The following is a 14,963-nucleotide window of genomic DNA, read 5'->3' as shown; positions in this document are numbered from 1 at the left end:
TCAAGGGCTTCATGAAATGATTCTCAGGCTACTCCAAGGGTTTTTTCTTAACTTGACTCTCTGATTTTTTTTCCACCCTCGTTGATTTAATCCTGATTTTTAGTTTAAAATTAGTCCCATCATGATGTCTAAGGAGAGACGCAGTAGTCTGTTGCTGTGGGAATTTTGCAGGGTTTTGGCAATGGGAGGCACTATCGTGGGCTACTTAGGTCATCTTCCCCAACGCTCATCTGTGAAATGGGAATGACAACATCCTCCTCACGGGGCTGCGGAGATTTTTGTTTTTTTTCTTTTTGGTTGTGAAGATTAAATAGGGTAATGCAACAAGATAAAATAAATAAATAGGGTAATGCATATGAAGTGGGTGACACCTAATTACCACCATCAGCATCAACCTCATCACCCCTGCCTTGGCTGTCTGAGTAACTTATGGCCACGTGATTTATCTCACCCCCTCCCCCCATCATCCTGACTTATTTCTATCCAAAGAGGATTTTCTGTCATAGAAGAGACCTTCTGAAGAGCAGTCAGCTGGGAGATGCGTAAGGGACTGGCTAGGACATCTGTAGAATGGGGGTCCCAACACCTCCATGGAAAGACTGTTATTAAGAATTCAGTGAGACTGAATGAAATCACACATATGAGTAGCAAGAACACGTAGTAAGTGCTCAGTAAATGTGAAATTGAGGTCACATCACCTGGAAGGCCATGCCCATCACAGGCTCCAACCGTCTCCTCACCGGGAGGAGGCCCTGTGGCCTTTTTCCTGCAGGAACTTGAAGGCTTAGCTCCTGCGGGGTACAACTCTTCAGAGGAGTTCAGAAATCCTCAACTAGTATTTCAGGATATCTAGAGCAGTGCTTCTCAACCTTAAACCATGGAACAAATTTATTTGGGTGGAGGTTAAAGATTCCTAGGGATCTTAGATATATTAAAACTCTGGGAAGCCCTTTCTCTCCTCCTTCCTTTCCCCCCTCATACACACACACGTTCATACATACTTGGCTCAGAAAGCTCTACCAATTGAATTTGACTTGTCTCTGCACTTGCTGAATATTGAGTAATAGGATAAGTAGAACACTTAAAAAAATTTGAAACTGAGGGTAAAACCAAAAACCATTAATCTAGTTTAGTCCCTCTCTAACATTTAATTTGCTCAGAATGAAGCATGATTTCCATACTCTGAAATGGCCCACATGCCAATAGGAGGTTGAGCAAATCTTTCTGGAACAGCCCGTATCATGCTGTATAAAGTTCTGTTAGAACTGACAATTTTCCAAAAGAGGAAATACAAGCTTTCCCAGAAAAGGCAGTTTGGAGGGATCCAACAATCAGAGTTCAGTCAGAATCTGTGGGAACCAGTCCTGTACACCAGACACTATTGAGGACATGAACAGAAGAGAGAACAGGAAGTCGCTGCACAACCCCACAGTGGGCTCTGTGAGACCACTCCTCAGGGGTTTCCGAGACCTACGTGGACCTCATCTCAGGAATAGAAAGCTCTTACCTGGGCCCAGTGCAGCATATTCTGAACAGACGTGCCCGCGGAGCTCTGTGCCAAGTAAACATCCAAGCGACTCTGCAAAGGAGAGAATTTTTCCTCATCTGGAGGCTACTCATGTGACCACACCACAGATAAACCTGAATATTCTCTCTGTCAGGAATAAACATGTACCATACCCTCTTGAAGAACTTTCTCCTCCCTTGGCTCTAGTCTGCCCTGTGCAGCCTTCCGAAAGTCCAGAGGCCATCCTGCAGGGTCGAAGGCACTAACACATGTTCTCTCCAGCCTCAGCTCAGACAGGTCCGACAGTCCAGGGGGTCAAGGGGTAAAAGCCACAATGACCTTCCTCACCCTGGGTTGAGTCCCAAAAGACATTCCCAGAGAGTTGTTTATCATGAGGCATTGACAAAAGATCTAAACGTTTGCTTTCTGATTTTAACAACGTGGTCAATATTCTATAGGGCTCTCTGAAAGTTTGTGGGACATAACCCAACCAGTGTTGTAGCTTCCATTAACATTTAGATTTTTTTCTGGATTAAAAAAAATTTTTTTTTCGTATTTTCCATTGCATATTTTTTTGCATATACGAAAGAGTTATATATTTGCACCAAAGTAAGCCTACTAGAAGCATCATGGAGCTTTTAATAAAACACAACCCCTCATGAGCTACCCAAACCTACTGAATCAATATTAAAACTTCTAGGGGTGAGTTCTGGACTTGTGAAGTTTTCGAAGTTCCACAAACTCTTACTTATGCGTATCCACCCCTGCTTATCCACTAAAACATTCTTGTAGAGACTGTAATTTTCCATAGGATGGTCCCCAACAGTGAAAAAAAATGGGCCAATCTGACTGTAAAAGTGTACAATGAAGGCCCTCCGTGGGCGTTATTCTGTGAAGTCTTTCTTTAGCAAGCTCTTAGGCCATGCCTCAAAGGTACTTTTGAAATGATGTCAATTGGGTGTGCGTAAAGGTCCTCTTACTCAGCTCTGCCTACATGATATGCCTCCATCTAAGTGATAAACAAGCACAGTTCCCTTCAGTAAACTGAGAATAATGTAGGAGAGGAATGTGGAAAGCCAGTGATGAAGGCACGCTTCCCATAAACCGCCTTTTATAAGTCTTGCCTGAAAGCAAGAGAGGTGTTATAAGTGCCTTCCACTAACAGAGGGAGACTAGGCTCTGAGCAGAAGTCTGGGAGATAGTCGAAGACCATTTTCAGCTTTGTCCTGCCTCTGGTTTCAAAGATACTTCCTCTCCGGCTGGGGAGTAAACAGTACACAGTGGACAGTAGCTGACTCCTTGGCTCAGCTAGTGGGGACCAAGGAAGAAAAAGATTTCATCTGGAGAGAACTCACCAGTAACCCAGCTTATCCCTCTCAGTGTCCCTTGAACAGTGAATCTATACTTAACATTGGAAAGCCACCCCTTAATCTCTTTGGATTAAAAAAGTAAGTGGTTCACAAAATGACTATTTCCAAGTCACCTATGAAAGAGGAAGACTGGTTCAAAAACAGATGCCTGAGCTTACTCTCTAAGATTCTACTTTGGTAGGTGTGGGGTAGCGTTTAGGCATAGCAAGATAAATTTCAAAATCATAGCCTTCATGTAAGTGAAGGACTTTCCAAGGGCGGCATGTTGGCCAATAGCAAGAGTTGGTGAGAATGTTCAGTGGCCAAGCCTTCTCCTCAGATCCTCCTACTAAAGCAGGTGGACTCCCCAGCTTTGGCTGGAAACCACCACCATGTATCTTCAATTCAGAAGACAAAAAAAAAAAAAAAAAAAAAAAAGGTCTTGAAATGTGGTCTCCACATGATTCAGTACAAATTCTCCTCACCTCTGTGCAACAAAACAATTGTTTTCTTGGCTCTGACTACTTACACATACCATGTTTAAGTTTTTCGGGTCAAATCCACTCAAAGTAAACAGGAAGTTGCTGCAAATATGACGAAATAGCTTCCGGTTGCACACCTTGGTGGCAATGAATTGGTCAAAAAACGTATGAGGGTAGAACATCTTGTCACCAAATAGTGCCTGCAGGATGAGTATAAGACACCATCAGATTTCATGGATGTGGACATCAAGAGTGGAAAGGGACAGACAAGGGCTGGACAGCAGTGGTATCTGCATGACGCTAGTCCTCAGTGAAACGGAGAGCTCTGTTAAATTTTGTCTTTGGTTCTCCCAACCCACCCTGGTGGTCTTCCCAACTTTCCTCTTGATGCCTTTTCCCAAGATCCTCTACTTGGGGTGTTTTGAGAATGCCCCTTGTGAAACCAGTCCCTGTAGGGAACTGGTAAGTCTTTGGAGTTGGGGATACATTGGTTCAATTCTGGACTTTGTTTCTTATACCTTAAGGAAGTATTGAATTTCAATTATCCAGAAGTTTCTCAACAATGACGTGAAAAATTAATACGCAGTATGTAGGACTCTTGTGAAGATAATAGGTCATGTTTAAAAGGAGCCTTCTGGGGGCACCTGGGTGGCTCAGTGGGTTAAGCCTCTGCCTTCAGCTCAGGTCATGATCTCAGGGTCCCGGGATCGAGCCCCACATCAGGCTCTCTGCTCAGCAAGGACCCTGCTTCCCCCCCTGCTGCCTGCCTCTCTGCCTACTGGTGATCTCTCCCTCTGTCAAATAAATAAATACAATCTTTTAAAAAAAAGAGCCTTCTGCAGTTTCTAGAATCTAGTAAACACTCCTCAAACAATAACTGCTATTATAATTAGTGAATGATTGATCCAGAATCTTTCAGCGAACTCTTCCAGAGGCAAAAGCTTAACCCCCCAAATCAATCTCTACTAATGGAATTTCAGGCAATGTTGCCAGTGAGTTGAATTTACCTTCTGAACTTTAGGAATACCTTCAAATTAGAACACAAATTCATATCTAATTCCTGTGCATAGAAGATGAATCTTGCCTTTGTTTCACAATAACTTGTTTTATAATCTTAAATTAGATACAAAGATGAAAATATTCTAAAAAAAGACTTAATGTGTTTATTTGAGAGAGAAAGAGAGCAGCAGGAGGGGCAGAGGAAGAGGGAGGGAAACAAGCAGATTCCCTGTTGAGTGCAGAGCCTGGTAGCTCGATCCTAGGACCCTGAGATCATTACCTGAGCTGAAGCCAGACAACCGCTCTTTCACCCTGACCGAAAGAGAAAGGATAGCAATGCAGGCCAGCCAGCCATGCAGCTCCCATTCCTACGGTGTAGTCAACGTGACCTGTAGACTGTAATTCCAAGTTGGTTCTGGAGGGGGTGTACTTGTCACGTAGCAGCATATAGTTCTAGTCGGTGTGAATTTAAGGTGTTCCTTCTAGGTACAGGGCCCCATGCCAGGTCACATGGTTTGCCAAGCAGAACATGTGCTGGATGCAGGTCTCGATGGCCTGCTGAGCTGGGCACCATGTGCATGGCTGTATAAGGATCCAGAACTGACTTTTTCAGGTTGGCATTGGAAAGGAGGGGAAATGACTATGTAGAAGAAAGAACATCGACCATAGATGGCCTGGCCAGATCTGGGTTCAGGTTCTGGTTCCACCACCCATTCACTGGGTCATTTGGGACAGGGTGCTTAGCCTTTTTGAGCCACAGGTTCTTCTTTTAGAAATGAAGACGGGCGCTTTGTTGGCTCAGTCGGTTAAGCGTCCGACTCTTGATTTTGGCTCAGGTCATGATCTCAGGGTTGTGAGATCGAGGCCCACCTTGGGCTCTGTGCTGAGGGTGGAGCCTGCTTTGGGTTCTTTCTCTCCCTCTGCCTCTAAAGAGAGGAAGAAAAAAAGAAATAGAGAAAGGATGGAAGAAAGGAAGACAATACTAACAATCCTTACTACTATAGATAACAAGCAAAGAGGAAAGGGTCAAAGCAAGCTGTAGGTCAGAAAAAAGATAGAGGGGCAAGAACACAGAAATGCTCAGGGGTAAAACAGGGGTGGAAGATGTGGAGAGGATAAGCAGTGGGGTAATTAGGAGATCTGAAGCACCAGGTGCTGAGGTTTTGAATCTAAAATAAACTCAAATAATAATACTAGACTGAGCACGTGCTATAAACTAGATACGATGCTTAAACATATATCGTCTCAATCAATCTCCAAAAAATTTGACAAATCTTACCCTTTTTTAAAAACTCATTCATTCATTTTCAACTTTACTGAGGAATAATTGATATCATAAGACAGTAAGTGTCTTATAAATGGAAGTTTGTACGCTTTGACCTACATTTCCCCATTTCCCCCTCCTCCAGCCCCTACTAACCACCATTCTATTCCCCTTTTCTATGAAATTGGTTTTTTAATATTAGATTCTACATATAAGTGATTAGTACAGTATTTGTTGTTCTCTGTCTGGCTTATTTCACTTAGCATTGTGCCCACTAGTTTCATCTGGTTTCCTTATTCTCTTTTGACTTTTTTATGTTCTTTTAAATTTTCCCATTTTAATTTTTCTTTACTGTTTTCCAGAAGAGCTACACTAATTTACAGTTTCACCAGTAGTGTACAAGGTTTCGCTTTTCTCAACATCCTTGCCAACATTTATTTCTTGTCTTTTTGGTAAAACCCATCTAACGAGTATGAGGCAATGCTCCATTGTGGTTTTGGTTTCCATCTCCCTGATGATGAGTGAGGTTGCACATCTTTCCATGTGTCTGCTGGTCATTTGCATACCTTCTTTGGAAAAATGTGCATTCTTGTCCTTTGCCCATTTTTAATTGGATTACTTGTTTTTTTGGCTATAGAATTGTATGAGCTTTTTATATATTTTGGTAATTAACCCCTGATCAGATACATGGTTTGCAAAGATTTTCTCCCATTCTGTAGGCTGCATTTTCAATATATTAATCACTACTTTTGCTGTTGAAGCTTTTTAGTTAGTCCCATTTGCTGATATTGCCAGTACTCTTGGTGTTTTATCCAGAAAAATCATCAGCAAGACCAACGTCAAGGAGACTTTTCCCTATGCTTTTTTTTTTTAAATATTTTATTTATTTATTTGACAGAGAGAGAGATCATAGGTAGGCAGAGAGGCAGGCAGAGAGAGAGAGGGGGAGGCAGGCTCCCCGCTGAGCAGAGAGCCCCATGTGGGGCTCGATCCCAGGACCCTGGGATCATGACCCGAGCCAAAGGCAGAGGCTTAACCCACTGAGCCACCCAGGTGCCCCTTCCTATGCTTTTTTCTAGGAGTTTTATGGTTTCAGATCTTCAGTGTAAGTTTTTAATCTACTTTGAGTTAATTTTTGTGAGTGGTGTAACATAACGGTTCTGTTTCATTCTTTTTTTAAGATTTTATTTGACGATAGAGAGAGAGAGAGCACAAGCAGGGGGAGCGGCACGCAGAGGACTCCATCCTAGGATCCTGGGATCATGACCTGAGCCGAAGGCAGATGCTTAACCAACTGAGCCACCCAGGTGCCCCTCACTCTTTTGCATGTGGCTATCCAGGTACCCCAATACCATGTATTGAAGGGATTGTTTTTTTCGCCATTGAGTGCTCATAGTATCCTTGTCAGAGATCAGTAGACCATAAATGTGGGTTTATTTCTGGTTCCTTCTTCTATCCCACTGGTCTATGTACCTGTTTTTATGCTAGTACAATACTGTTTTGATGACTATAGCTTTGTAAGGGAGTTTGAAATCGGAAGTGGGATGCCTCCACTTTTGCTCTGCTTTCACAAGACTGGTTGGGCTATTTGGGGCCTTTGTATTTCCGTACAAATTTTAGGATCATTTTTTCCAGTTCTGTGAAAATTGCCATTGGAATTTTGATAGGGATAGCAACGAATCTGCAGTTTGCTCTGGGTTTTATGGGCACATTAGTGATATTAATCCTTCCAAACCGTGAACACAGGGTATCTTTTTATTTATTTGCATCTTTCTGGGTTGTATAGGTATGGAACTGAATCACCATGGGCTACTTTACTTATTTCTCATAAGTCAGAATTCCTGGCTTCTATAAAAATGTTCTCCCTTCCATCTGCTTTAATTGAAATCACTGAATGCAACAATCACTTTCAATCTGCCGTGGGAGAAGCCCATATTAATCTGTTAGAGGAAAACACACTAAACCAATTCATTTCAACAGAGTAACTGATCAGATTAGTGAGCTGTCGGCTCACAGAGGGAATCTGGAGTTCAGGATATTGCCCAGATTTTGAGGAGTCGACAGACTGAGAGTCTATGAAACATGGGCAATTGAGTAAGGTTGGGCTTTTAGTGGGGCGCCTGTGTGACACAGTTGGGTAAGGATCTGACTCTTGCTTTCAGCTCAGGTGGTGATCTCAGGGTTGGGAGATTGAGCCCCACATCAGGCTCCGTGTTCAGCGGGGAGTCTGCTTCAGATTCTCTCTCCCTCTCCCTCTGCCCCTCCTGCTCATGCTCTCTCTTTTTCTCTTTCTCTCTCTCTCTCAAATAAATAAATATTTTTTTTAAAAAGGTTGGACTTTTCAGGTGGGAAGAAAGTAGGTTCTAGGCAAATCCTGATGGCCGTGAATAGCTGACATTTATTCAAATTTTATAATGTGTAAGGCCAGGTTCTAAGGGATTCACAAGTCTGAACTCAATCCTCACAGCAACCTGAGGAGTAGGAATTATTAATATTCCCTCTTTGGGGCACCTGTGTGGCTCAGTGGGTTAAAGCCTCTGTCTTCTGCTCAGGTCATGATCTCAGGGTCCTAGGATTGAGCCCCACTTTGGGCTCCCTGTAGGGAGCTTGCTTCCTCCTCTCTCTGCCTGCCTCTCTGCCTACTTGTGATCTCTGTCAAATAAATAAAAATCTTAAAAAATAAATCCTGTCTTTATAGGTGAAGAACATGATTCACAAAACCCATAAGGTTTTGACCAAAGTTACCCAGCCAGCTAGGATCCAACCGCATTCCACCCACCGCCATGCTGTGTTCTCAATCCCTACCCCATATTGCTCCTAAAAAACCAGGGGCCACTAGAGAGAAATTTAACCCACAAGATTAAACAAATCAATTAAACACCTCAACATTGGCTTTATCTGTGAGAAACGACATGGGATAGAAGCCCCTGATGTAAGATTTAGACAATAGGGTAGGATGGTATCGGTGTGAGCTCCCTGAACCCTGTCGGTAAAATTATGTGATCAACAGATCTATGTAGACATCTTACATCTGTGATAGTCTCAGAAGCTTGTAAAATGCCATTTTGTCTAAGGTTTTCTTCTCTTGAAATCAGTAAAAATAGAACTAGTTTTTAGTAACTACAGATTTAAACTTGGAGGAGTCACATACCTTGACTACTTCTCTGGAAAGAGTTTTGAATTTTTTCATAGGACTTTGGGTGTATTTCACCGTGATGACTGGAGCCAATGCAAAAAATATCTTAATCCTTTTAGCCAGCTCTGGATTGGTAGAGAATGCTATGAAGGCTGAAGGGGAAGAACACACAAGTCTATAGATTTAAAACAATTCTTCATTCACCATAAATGAGAGCAAAAGGAGGCATGTTAAAAGCAATAACAGCCACTACAAAAACAACTCAAAATAACTACCATTGGTAAGGGAAACTTTCCTAAACTTCTCAAGAAGAAAATTGGGTAATTCAAAATGCAGTGACTTTCCTGTCCCTGGAGAATTTAAGTCTACTCCTAGTGCTGCAGAAAGGGTTCAAACATCCACTGGGGGGCATGGCCAGGTAGACTCCAAGGGCCATTCTACCTTGACCATACTCTTTGGTATCAGACAATACTTGGCCCACAATTTTGGCTTCCCATTCACTAGCCATGGCAAGTCTTAGTTTGCTCAAACTGTAAATGTGGAAAAGAGAATCCTCACAGGATGATTCTTTTGAATCACATATATATAAAAAGGAAGGTATTCTTTGGCATTCTTGCCATTGGGAAGGATTTCCAAATTCAGCCATTTGTAAAACATGGAGGATAATGGTCTCAAATGTTTCTAGGTTGCCATGAGAGGTGGTACGTAAGATGCATAGCATCCAAAGACCTACTTTACACCAGAAACCTGGTTAGGATTCAGATGCAGAAAAGAGCCTGGTGGAGATGCTGTTAGTATTGTTGAGGCATCTAGCTACATGGGGAGCAGGGCAGGGGGTGAAGTGCCTCATGCCATCGTCAATATGGCCCCATCTACCTCTAGCCTATCCCAGGGCCTCTGGGAACAAAAAGAAACAATAATTATGGCATATGATTTTCACAGTTTGTAATTCTCTGATTTCTTTTTGGTGTCCTCATTCAATTGAAAGCTCTTTAAGGGAAAGACTGTATCATTTTTATCTCGGCCTTCCCCGCGTCTAAACCAGCATCCAGCAACCGTGTGTGGTATACACACACATGAATAAGTCCCTCTCCCTCAGGCTTATCTGTCCATTTCCAAATTCAGTCCTGGGGCAGCAGAAATCCCTGGTGTCCTCCTCACTTTATTTACTCTTCAGAAACCAGTCAGAGGAAACGGTTTCCCAGGCCAAGTCCTTAAGCTCGAGACTGCACAGAGGGAAGAAGTCCTGAATCCTTTCATGAATCTGGAAGGTTCTCTGACACTCTCAGATCCCACCTGTCCCGAACATACCGATGGTGGTGCCTTGTGAGTGGCCCACATAATAGATTCGTTCTTGTCCAGTTTTCTCTACGATAAAATCGATTGTGGCCGGAAGGTCATAGCCAGCCATCTCGTCCACGCTGCCAGAGAGAAAGAACAACAAAACTGGGAAAAGAAACCATCCATTGTCAGGCCTGCAATGTTTAGACATGTTGATTGCAGACATAGAGACATAGCTTTTGTCAGTTTAAGACTAGAGTCAATATAGAACTTTTGGCATCTCGGCAAGTTTTGGGGATGTCCCCTTGATTGTAAGAGTCACATGGTGAAGAGATCAGAATTGGAAAAATCTGCTTTGCAAAGGCCCAGAGAGCATTTTCCTGTAAGCCTTGTCATAGTTCACTAAATTCTACGGCAGATTTACCAAACCCCCTTGAAAAGAACAGTGCCTGGGATGCTTATTTTAAAAGCAGACTAAAGCAAGCAGATCGGCAGGCGTCAGCCCAGACAGACCGAATCAGAATTTCCAGGGAAGCGGCACAGCGATCTGTGTATTTATCAATCACATCAGCTGCTTTGCTGATGTAACTGGGAAAACGCTCAGCTAGGGAATGATCGTGGTACCTGTACTCATGCCGTCACAGGGTGGCACTCGGGTGAGGAATGAGGAAATACAGAGAAAGGCATCAATGGCTTTAGTGGCCCGTAAGGCATGCTTCTTAGCTCCTGGGCCAGGATGGACGGTCGTCCCTGGCTGCTGTGGCTTCTAGAGCAGACCGTGCCCCAGGCGCTGTTGTTGGCAACTCTGCTCTTCTGTCATTCTGTGCTCTCAGGCTTTCTTTCTATTTCCCCGGGACCCCGACTCCAGGCCCAGGTCTCAGCCCCGCCAGCCGATGGTTTATTCCTTCTCAGCGAACAAACATTGGAGGTACCACTTGTGCAGACTCACCCAGGGCTCACTCTTGGCTTATCATAAATATCGGGGCCTCAACATTTGCATCCAGAACCTTGTTTCTGGTCCCATTTCTCCATCAATTTCCACTTGAGAAAGCACCCCATGTAAGCTTCCTTTGGGGTCCACAGTGGCCAAGTGATAGTCCTGGAATTAACCCTCCTAAAAATGATCTCTGCATTTTGCCTTTTTCTTTTTGCATATATACTTTGCACACACACACATACACCAGCAAGCGGGGTTTTTAAAACAAACAGCAATGCAGTGAATAAGGGCATTTCTCCAGAGCCTGGGTAGAGGAAGAAACATTTGTTTCCTTCTTATGGATTCCACTAGGTTGTGTGTGCACAGAAAGGGGAAAACCCAAGGGTGTTCGTGTCCGTGAACAAGGTATACCCTTTGTTTATTAGGATGCAGCTCCTTACCTGAAGGCCCAGTATTCTCGAGATTTGGGTGAGAATTTCAAGTGTTTCCTGGACCAGGTGTTGCCCCGGCTGTTCCCCATCCACACATCATAACCGCGATCTGCCAGAAGGAACGCCAGGCTGTTGTTCGGGAGGTTGCATATCCAGTTAGTGGCAGACGCGATTAAGCCATGTTGCAAATACACGACGGGTCTCGGAGCTGAAACACACACGGGCAACGAGACTCTCATGTCCCCATGCCCTCAGGCTCTGTAGGGGAATCCTCTTTCCTGACTTCCTCTAGCAGAACAGAGGGCAAGGGATGGCATTTGGCACCAGGCAAACCTGGCTTCGAGTCCTCTGTGAACAACTTACTTGGGCAAGTAATTTGTCGTCTTCTGTCTTGTTTTTCTCTTTGTAAAATTTGGATTACATATACTGTTTTACGTTGTTCTCTGGGCACTGGAGTCAGGCAGTTCTTGCTCAAAGTCAATTCTGCTACACATTAACCCCTTGTGCCTCAGGTAACTTATCTGTATAATGCGCAGTGATAACAAATGCTATGTCCTAGTGTAGTCGAAAGAATTAAGTTAGAATTAAAATACTTAGGGGCGCCTGGATGGCTCAGTCAGTTAAGTGTCTGCCTTTGGCTGAGGTCATGATCTCAAGGTCCTGGGATGGAGCCCTGTGTTGGGCTCTGCACTCAGTGGGGGGAGGGATGTCTGCTTCAGGATTCTTTCTCTTCATCTCTGCTCCCCCCTTACACTTACCCTCTCTCACGCTCTCTCTAAAATAAATAAACAAATCTTTAAAAAATACATAAAAGACTGTCCAGCATAATGAATCATTTCTCTCTGATTATTCATATCAATAAGCCTTGCTGTCTCACAGAGCTTCTGACTACCAAACTAAATTTTTCTCGAAATAATAACAGAAACATTAAAAAGTGCCATTTGTGAATAGTGACTGAGTGCCAGGCACTAGGCTCGATTTTACACATGCCACATGGTCTCATTCACATTGTCAGAAAGCAAAACAGCAAAAGGCAAGGTGTTCAGGAGCATGTTATGCAAAGTGAAATTGCAAAGTCCTGTTCACAATGTAGAACTGGGACAGCTTGATGAAGAAGAAGGTGAGAAGTGGTGTTGAGACACAGACAAGAGAGAAAGTGACAATGGTGTTCTTGCTTTTTACAAAGGGTTTGTAACTGCACTGGTACCCAGGACCCCCTCAGCTCCCCTGGGCTGGGCCAGTTCCCGGGGATCAGGCGGCTACACCGGGGTCCCAGAGAGCCTTCTGTCACCCAGACGCAAGAAACTAAAGTCTATGTTCATTCAGTCTACCTTTAGAGGAAATGGAAAGAAGGGGTGTTACTAATTCTGCTCAGTTATTGCCAAAGAGCAGTCATAAGCCATAGCCCACCCCGGATCTTCCCACTGTAGAGTCAACTGTCCAGCTCACGCATTTCAGCAGCTAGCTGGCGAACCAAAATAAAAGTTTGGGCGAAGTTCTCAATGACTATTTTCAAAGGTAATGAGGTTACCTAGAATCTAGATTTTTCTCTTTACATGATAAACCATTCTGATTTGGGTAAGATTCATTATACAAGACTCCAGAGGATCAAAGGAGCTAAGATTTGAGAGAAGAAAGCAACAGTTCTTGCCGGATGAATTCCCCCTTTCTCTACAGAGATCAGTCTGTGTTGTAGGGAGCTAGGAGTGGCTCATTAATCAACGTTAAGTATAGCACTAATTGGGCCCAACTTAGGGCCCCTGGGTGCTCAGTCAGTTAAGCATCTGCCTTTGGCTCAGGTCATGATCCCAGGGTCCTGGGATCGAGTCCCACATTGGGTTCCCGGCTCAGCAGGGAGTCTGCTTCTCCCTCTACCCCTCCCCACTGCTAATGAGTTCTCTCCCTTCCTCTCTTTCTCTCTGTCTTTCAAATACATAAATAAAATATAATCTTTTAAAAAATCAGGTCAGATTTACTTAAAACATGAAGTCCCAATGTCTTAAGAAGAGAACTGATTACAAATGAAGTAAGTTGGAAAGCTGTCAGGATAGCTGAAGCAAAAGACAGTGATCATGTCCAATCCTAGACTTGAGGAATCCTGAAGTGGAGAGAAGTTTTCAGATGAAAGACAGATTGGAGGCAAAACTGATAGCTCTTTTTTTTTTTAAGATTTTATTTATTTATTTGATAGAGATCACAAGTAGGCAGAGAGAGAGGGGAGGAAGCAGGCTCCCTGCAGAGCAGAGAGCCCGATGTGGGGCTTGATCCCAGGACCCTGGGATCATGACCTGAGCTGAAGGCAGAGGCTTTAACCCACTGAGCCACCCAGGTGCCCAAAACTGATAGCTCTTGACGACTCACTGCATATAGGAAGTGACGGAGAAGAAAGCATCAAGTTGACTCCTGGGGGTCTGGTGGTTAAGCCTGAAAAGGTTATCTCCAGAGCAAGACCAAGTTTTCTTTCATGTTTTTTGGGAAGGAAAATGTGATGGAGTATAAAAAGATTAAATAAACAGTATACAGTTGACCTTTGAACACCGTGGGTCCACTTATGGTTTTTTTTTTTGATAAATCCAGTGGGTTTTTTTGATAAATCCAGTACAGTCCTATAAATGTATTTTCTATTCCTTATGATTTTCTAAACATTTCCTTTTCTCTACCCCACTTCACTGTAAGAATACAGTATATGATACCCATAACAGACAAAGTATGTGCTAATTGACTATTTATGTTATTGTTGAGGCTGGTGGTCAACAGTAGGCTATCAGTAGCTAAGTTTTGGGGGAGCCAAAAGTTACATGTGAGTTTTCAGCTGTTTGGAGTGGGGGTAGTGGTATCCCAACTCCCGTGTTGTTTGATCCAACTGCATATCTAAATGCTTGAAAAACTCCAGAAGATTCTACAAGCGAAATGGAGCAAGACTGGTGGAGGTGATGAGTTTCTTATTTCAGAACCAAAGCTGCCTGTCTGCTCTGCTTCTCTCAGCACCCCTAGAAATCTCTGCTGTAGGCATTCTTCCTTCCATAACAAAATAAATCCTACTTGTTCTGGGACATCCTCTTCCATGAGGAATCCGGTAAATTCCGAGGACATAACCATCTTTGGTCACAACATCATACTCTTCGCAAGGGTAACCCCAGTAGGAAATAATCTGGCTCTGAAAAGAGAAGAAGAAAACAGACACAACCACGATGTCACCTCTTGGTTTGTATACCTACACTGCAGTAGAGCACTTTGAATTACACAACCTACTGTTCAGCTAAGTACTGGGACAGAATATAGCAGGAAAATCAGGATCACTTGAGGAAGATTTTAGAAGGTTGCATGCAAAGGCAGGGGAAGGCAAGGTAGGGTGACCATACCTCCTGGTATTATTAATGCCACCCGGGTTCACTCTCAAAATGTTTGGAAAAAAAAATTGTACGGTCATGGTCAGCTACTGAGGGAAGCCATGGGGATTGTATAGGACCCCATGGCAGGTAACAAGTGAGCTATGACTAGACAACCTTAAAGGGAGGTGGGAGAGAGTAGTCACCAGGTCCAGAATGAGATAGGTAGAAAGGGCCACATGGAGAAG

At 43.5% G+C, this 14,963-nt stretch overlaps 1 protein-coding gene across 3 annotated transcripts in view; it reads right to left on the bottom strand.

Annotated features, from left to right (window-relative positions):
- LIPK (lipase family member K) overlaps positions 1-14,963 on the bottom strand; it is a 32,168-nt gene that overhangs the window by 4,537 nt on the left and 12,668 nt on the right. For 2 of the 3 annotated variants that reach the window (XM_032883045.1, XM_032883044.1), the window contains exons 3-8: positions 14,429-14,543; positions 11,396-11,594; positions 10,049-10,158; positions 8,753-8,889; positions 3,392-3,538; positions 1,508-1,579 (exon numbers count right to left, since the gene is read on the bottom strand). In XM_032883045.1, coding sequence (XP_032738936.1) covers positions 1,508-1,579; positions 3,392-3,538; positions 8,753-8,889; positions 10,049-10,158; positions 11,396-11,594; positions 14,429-14,543 — 780 coding nt within the window. The remainder of the gene's footprint in view (positions 1-1,507; positions 1,580-3,391; positions 3,539-8,752; positions 8,890-10,048; positions 10,159-11,395; positions 11,595-14,428; positions 14,544-14,963) is intronic. The other variant, XM_032883046.1, reaches the window with a different exon arrangement.

Source organism: Lontra canadensis, unplaced genomic scaffold (assembly GCF_010015895.1).
Source record: "Lontra canadensis isolate GAN:19392208 unplaced genomic scaffold, GSC_riverotter_1.0 scaffold85, whole genome shotgun sequence".
NCBI classification, from domain to species: domain Eukaryota; kingdom Metazoa; phylum Chordata; class Mammalia; order Carnivora; family Mustelidae; genus Lontra; species Lontra canadensis.
The sequence above is the reverse complement of the archived record's forward strand: the minus strand, read 5'-3'. Positions and strand labels throughout refer to the sequence as shown.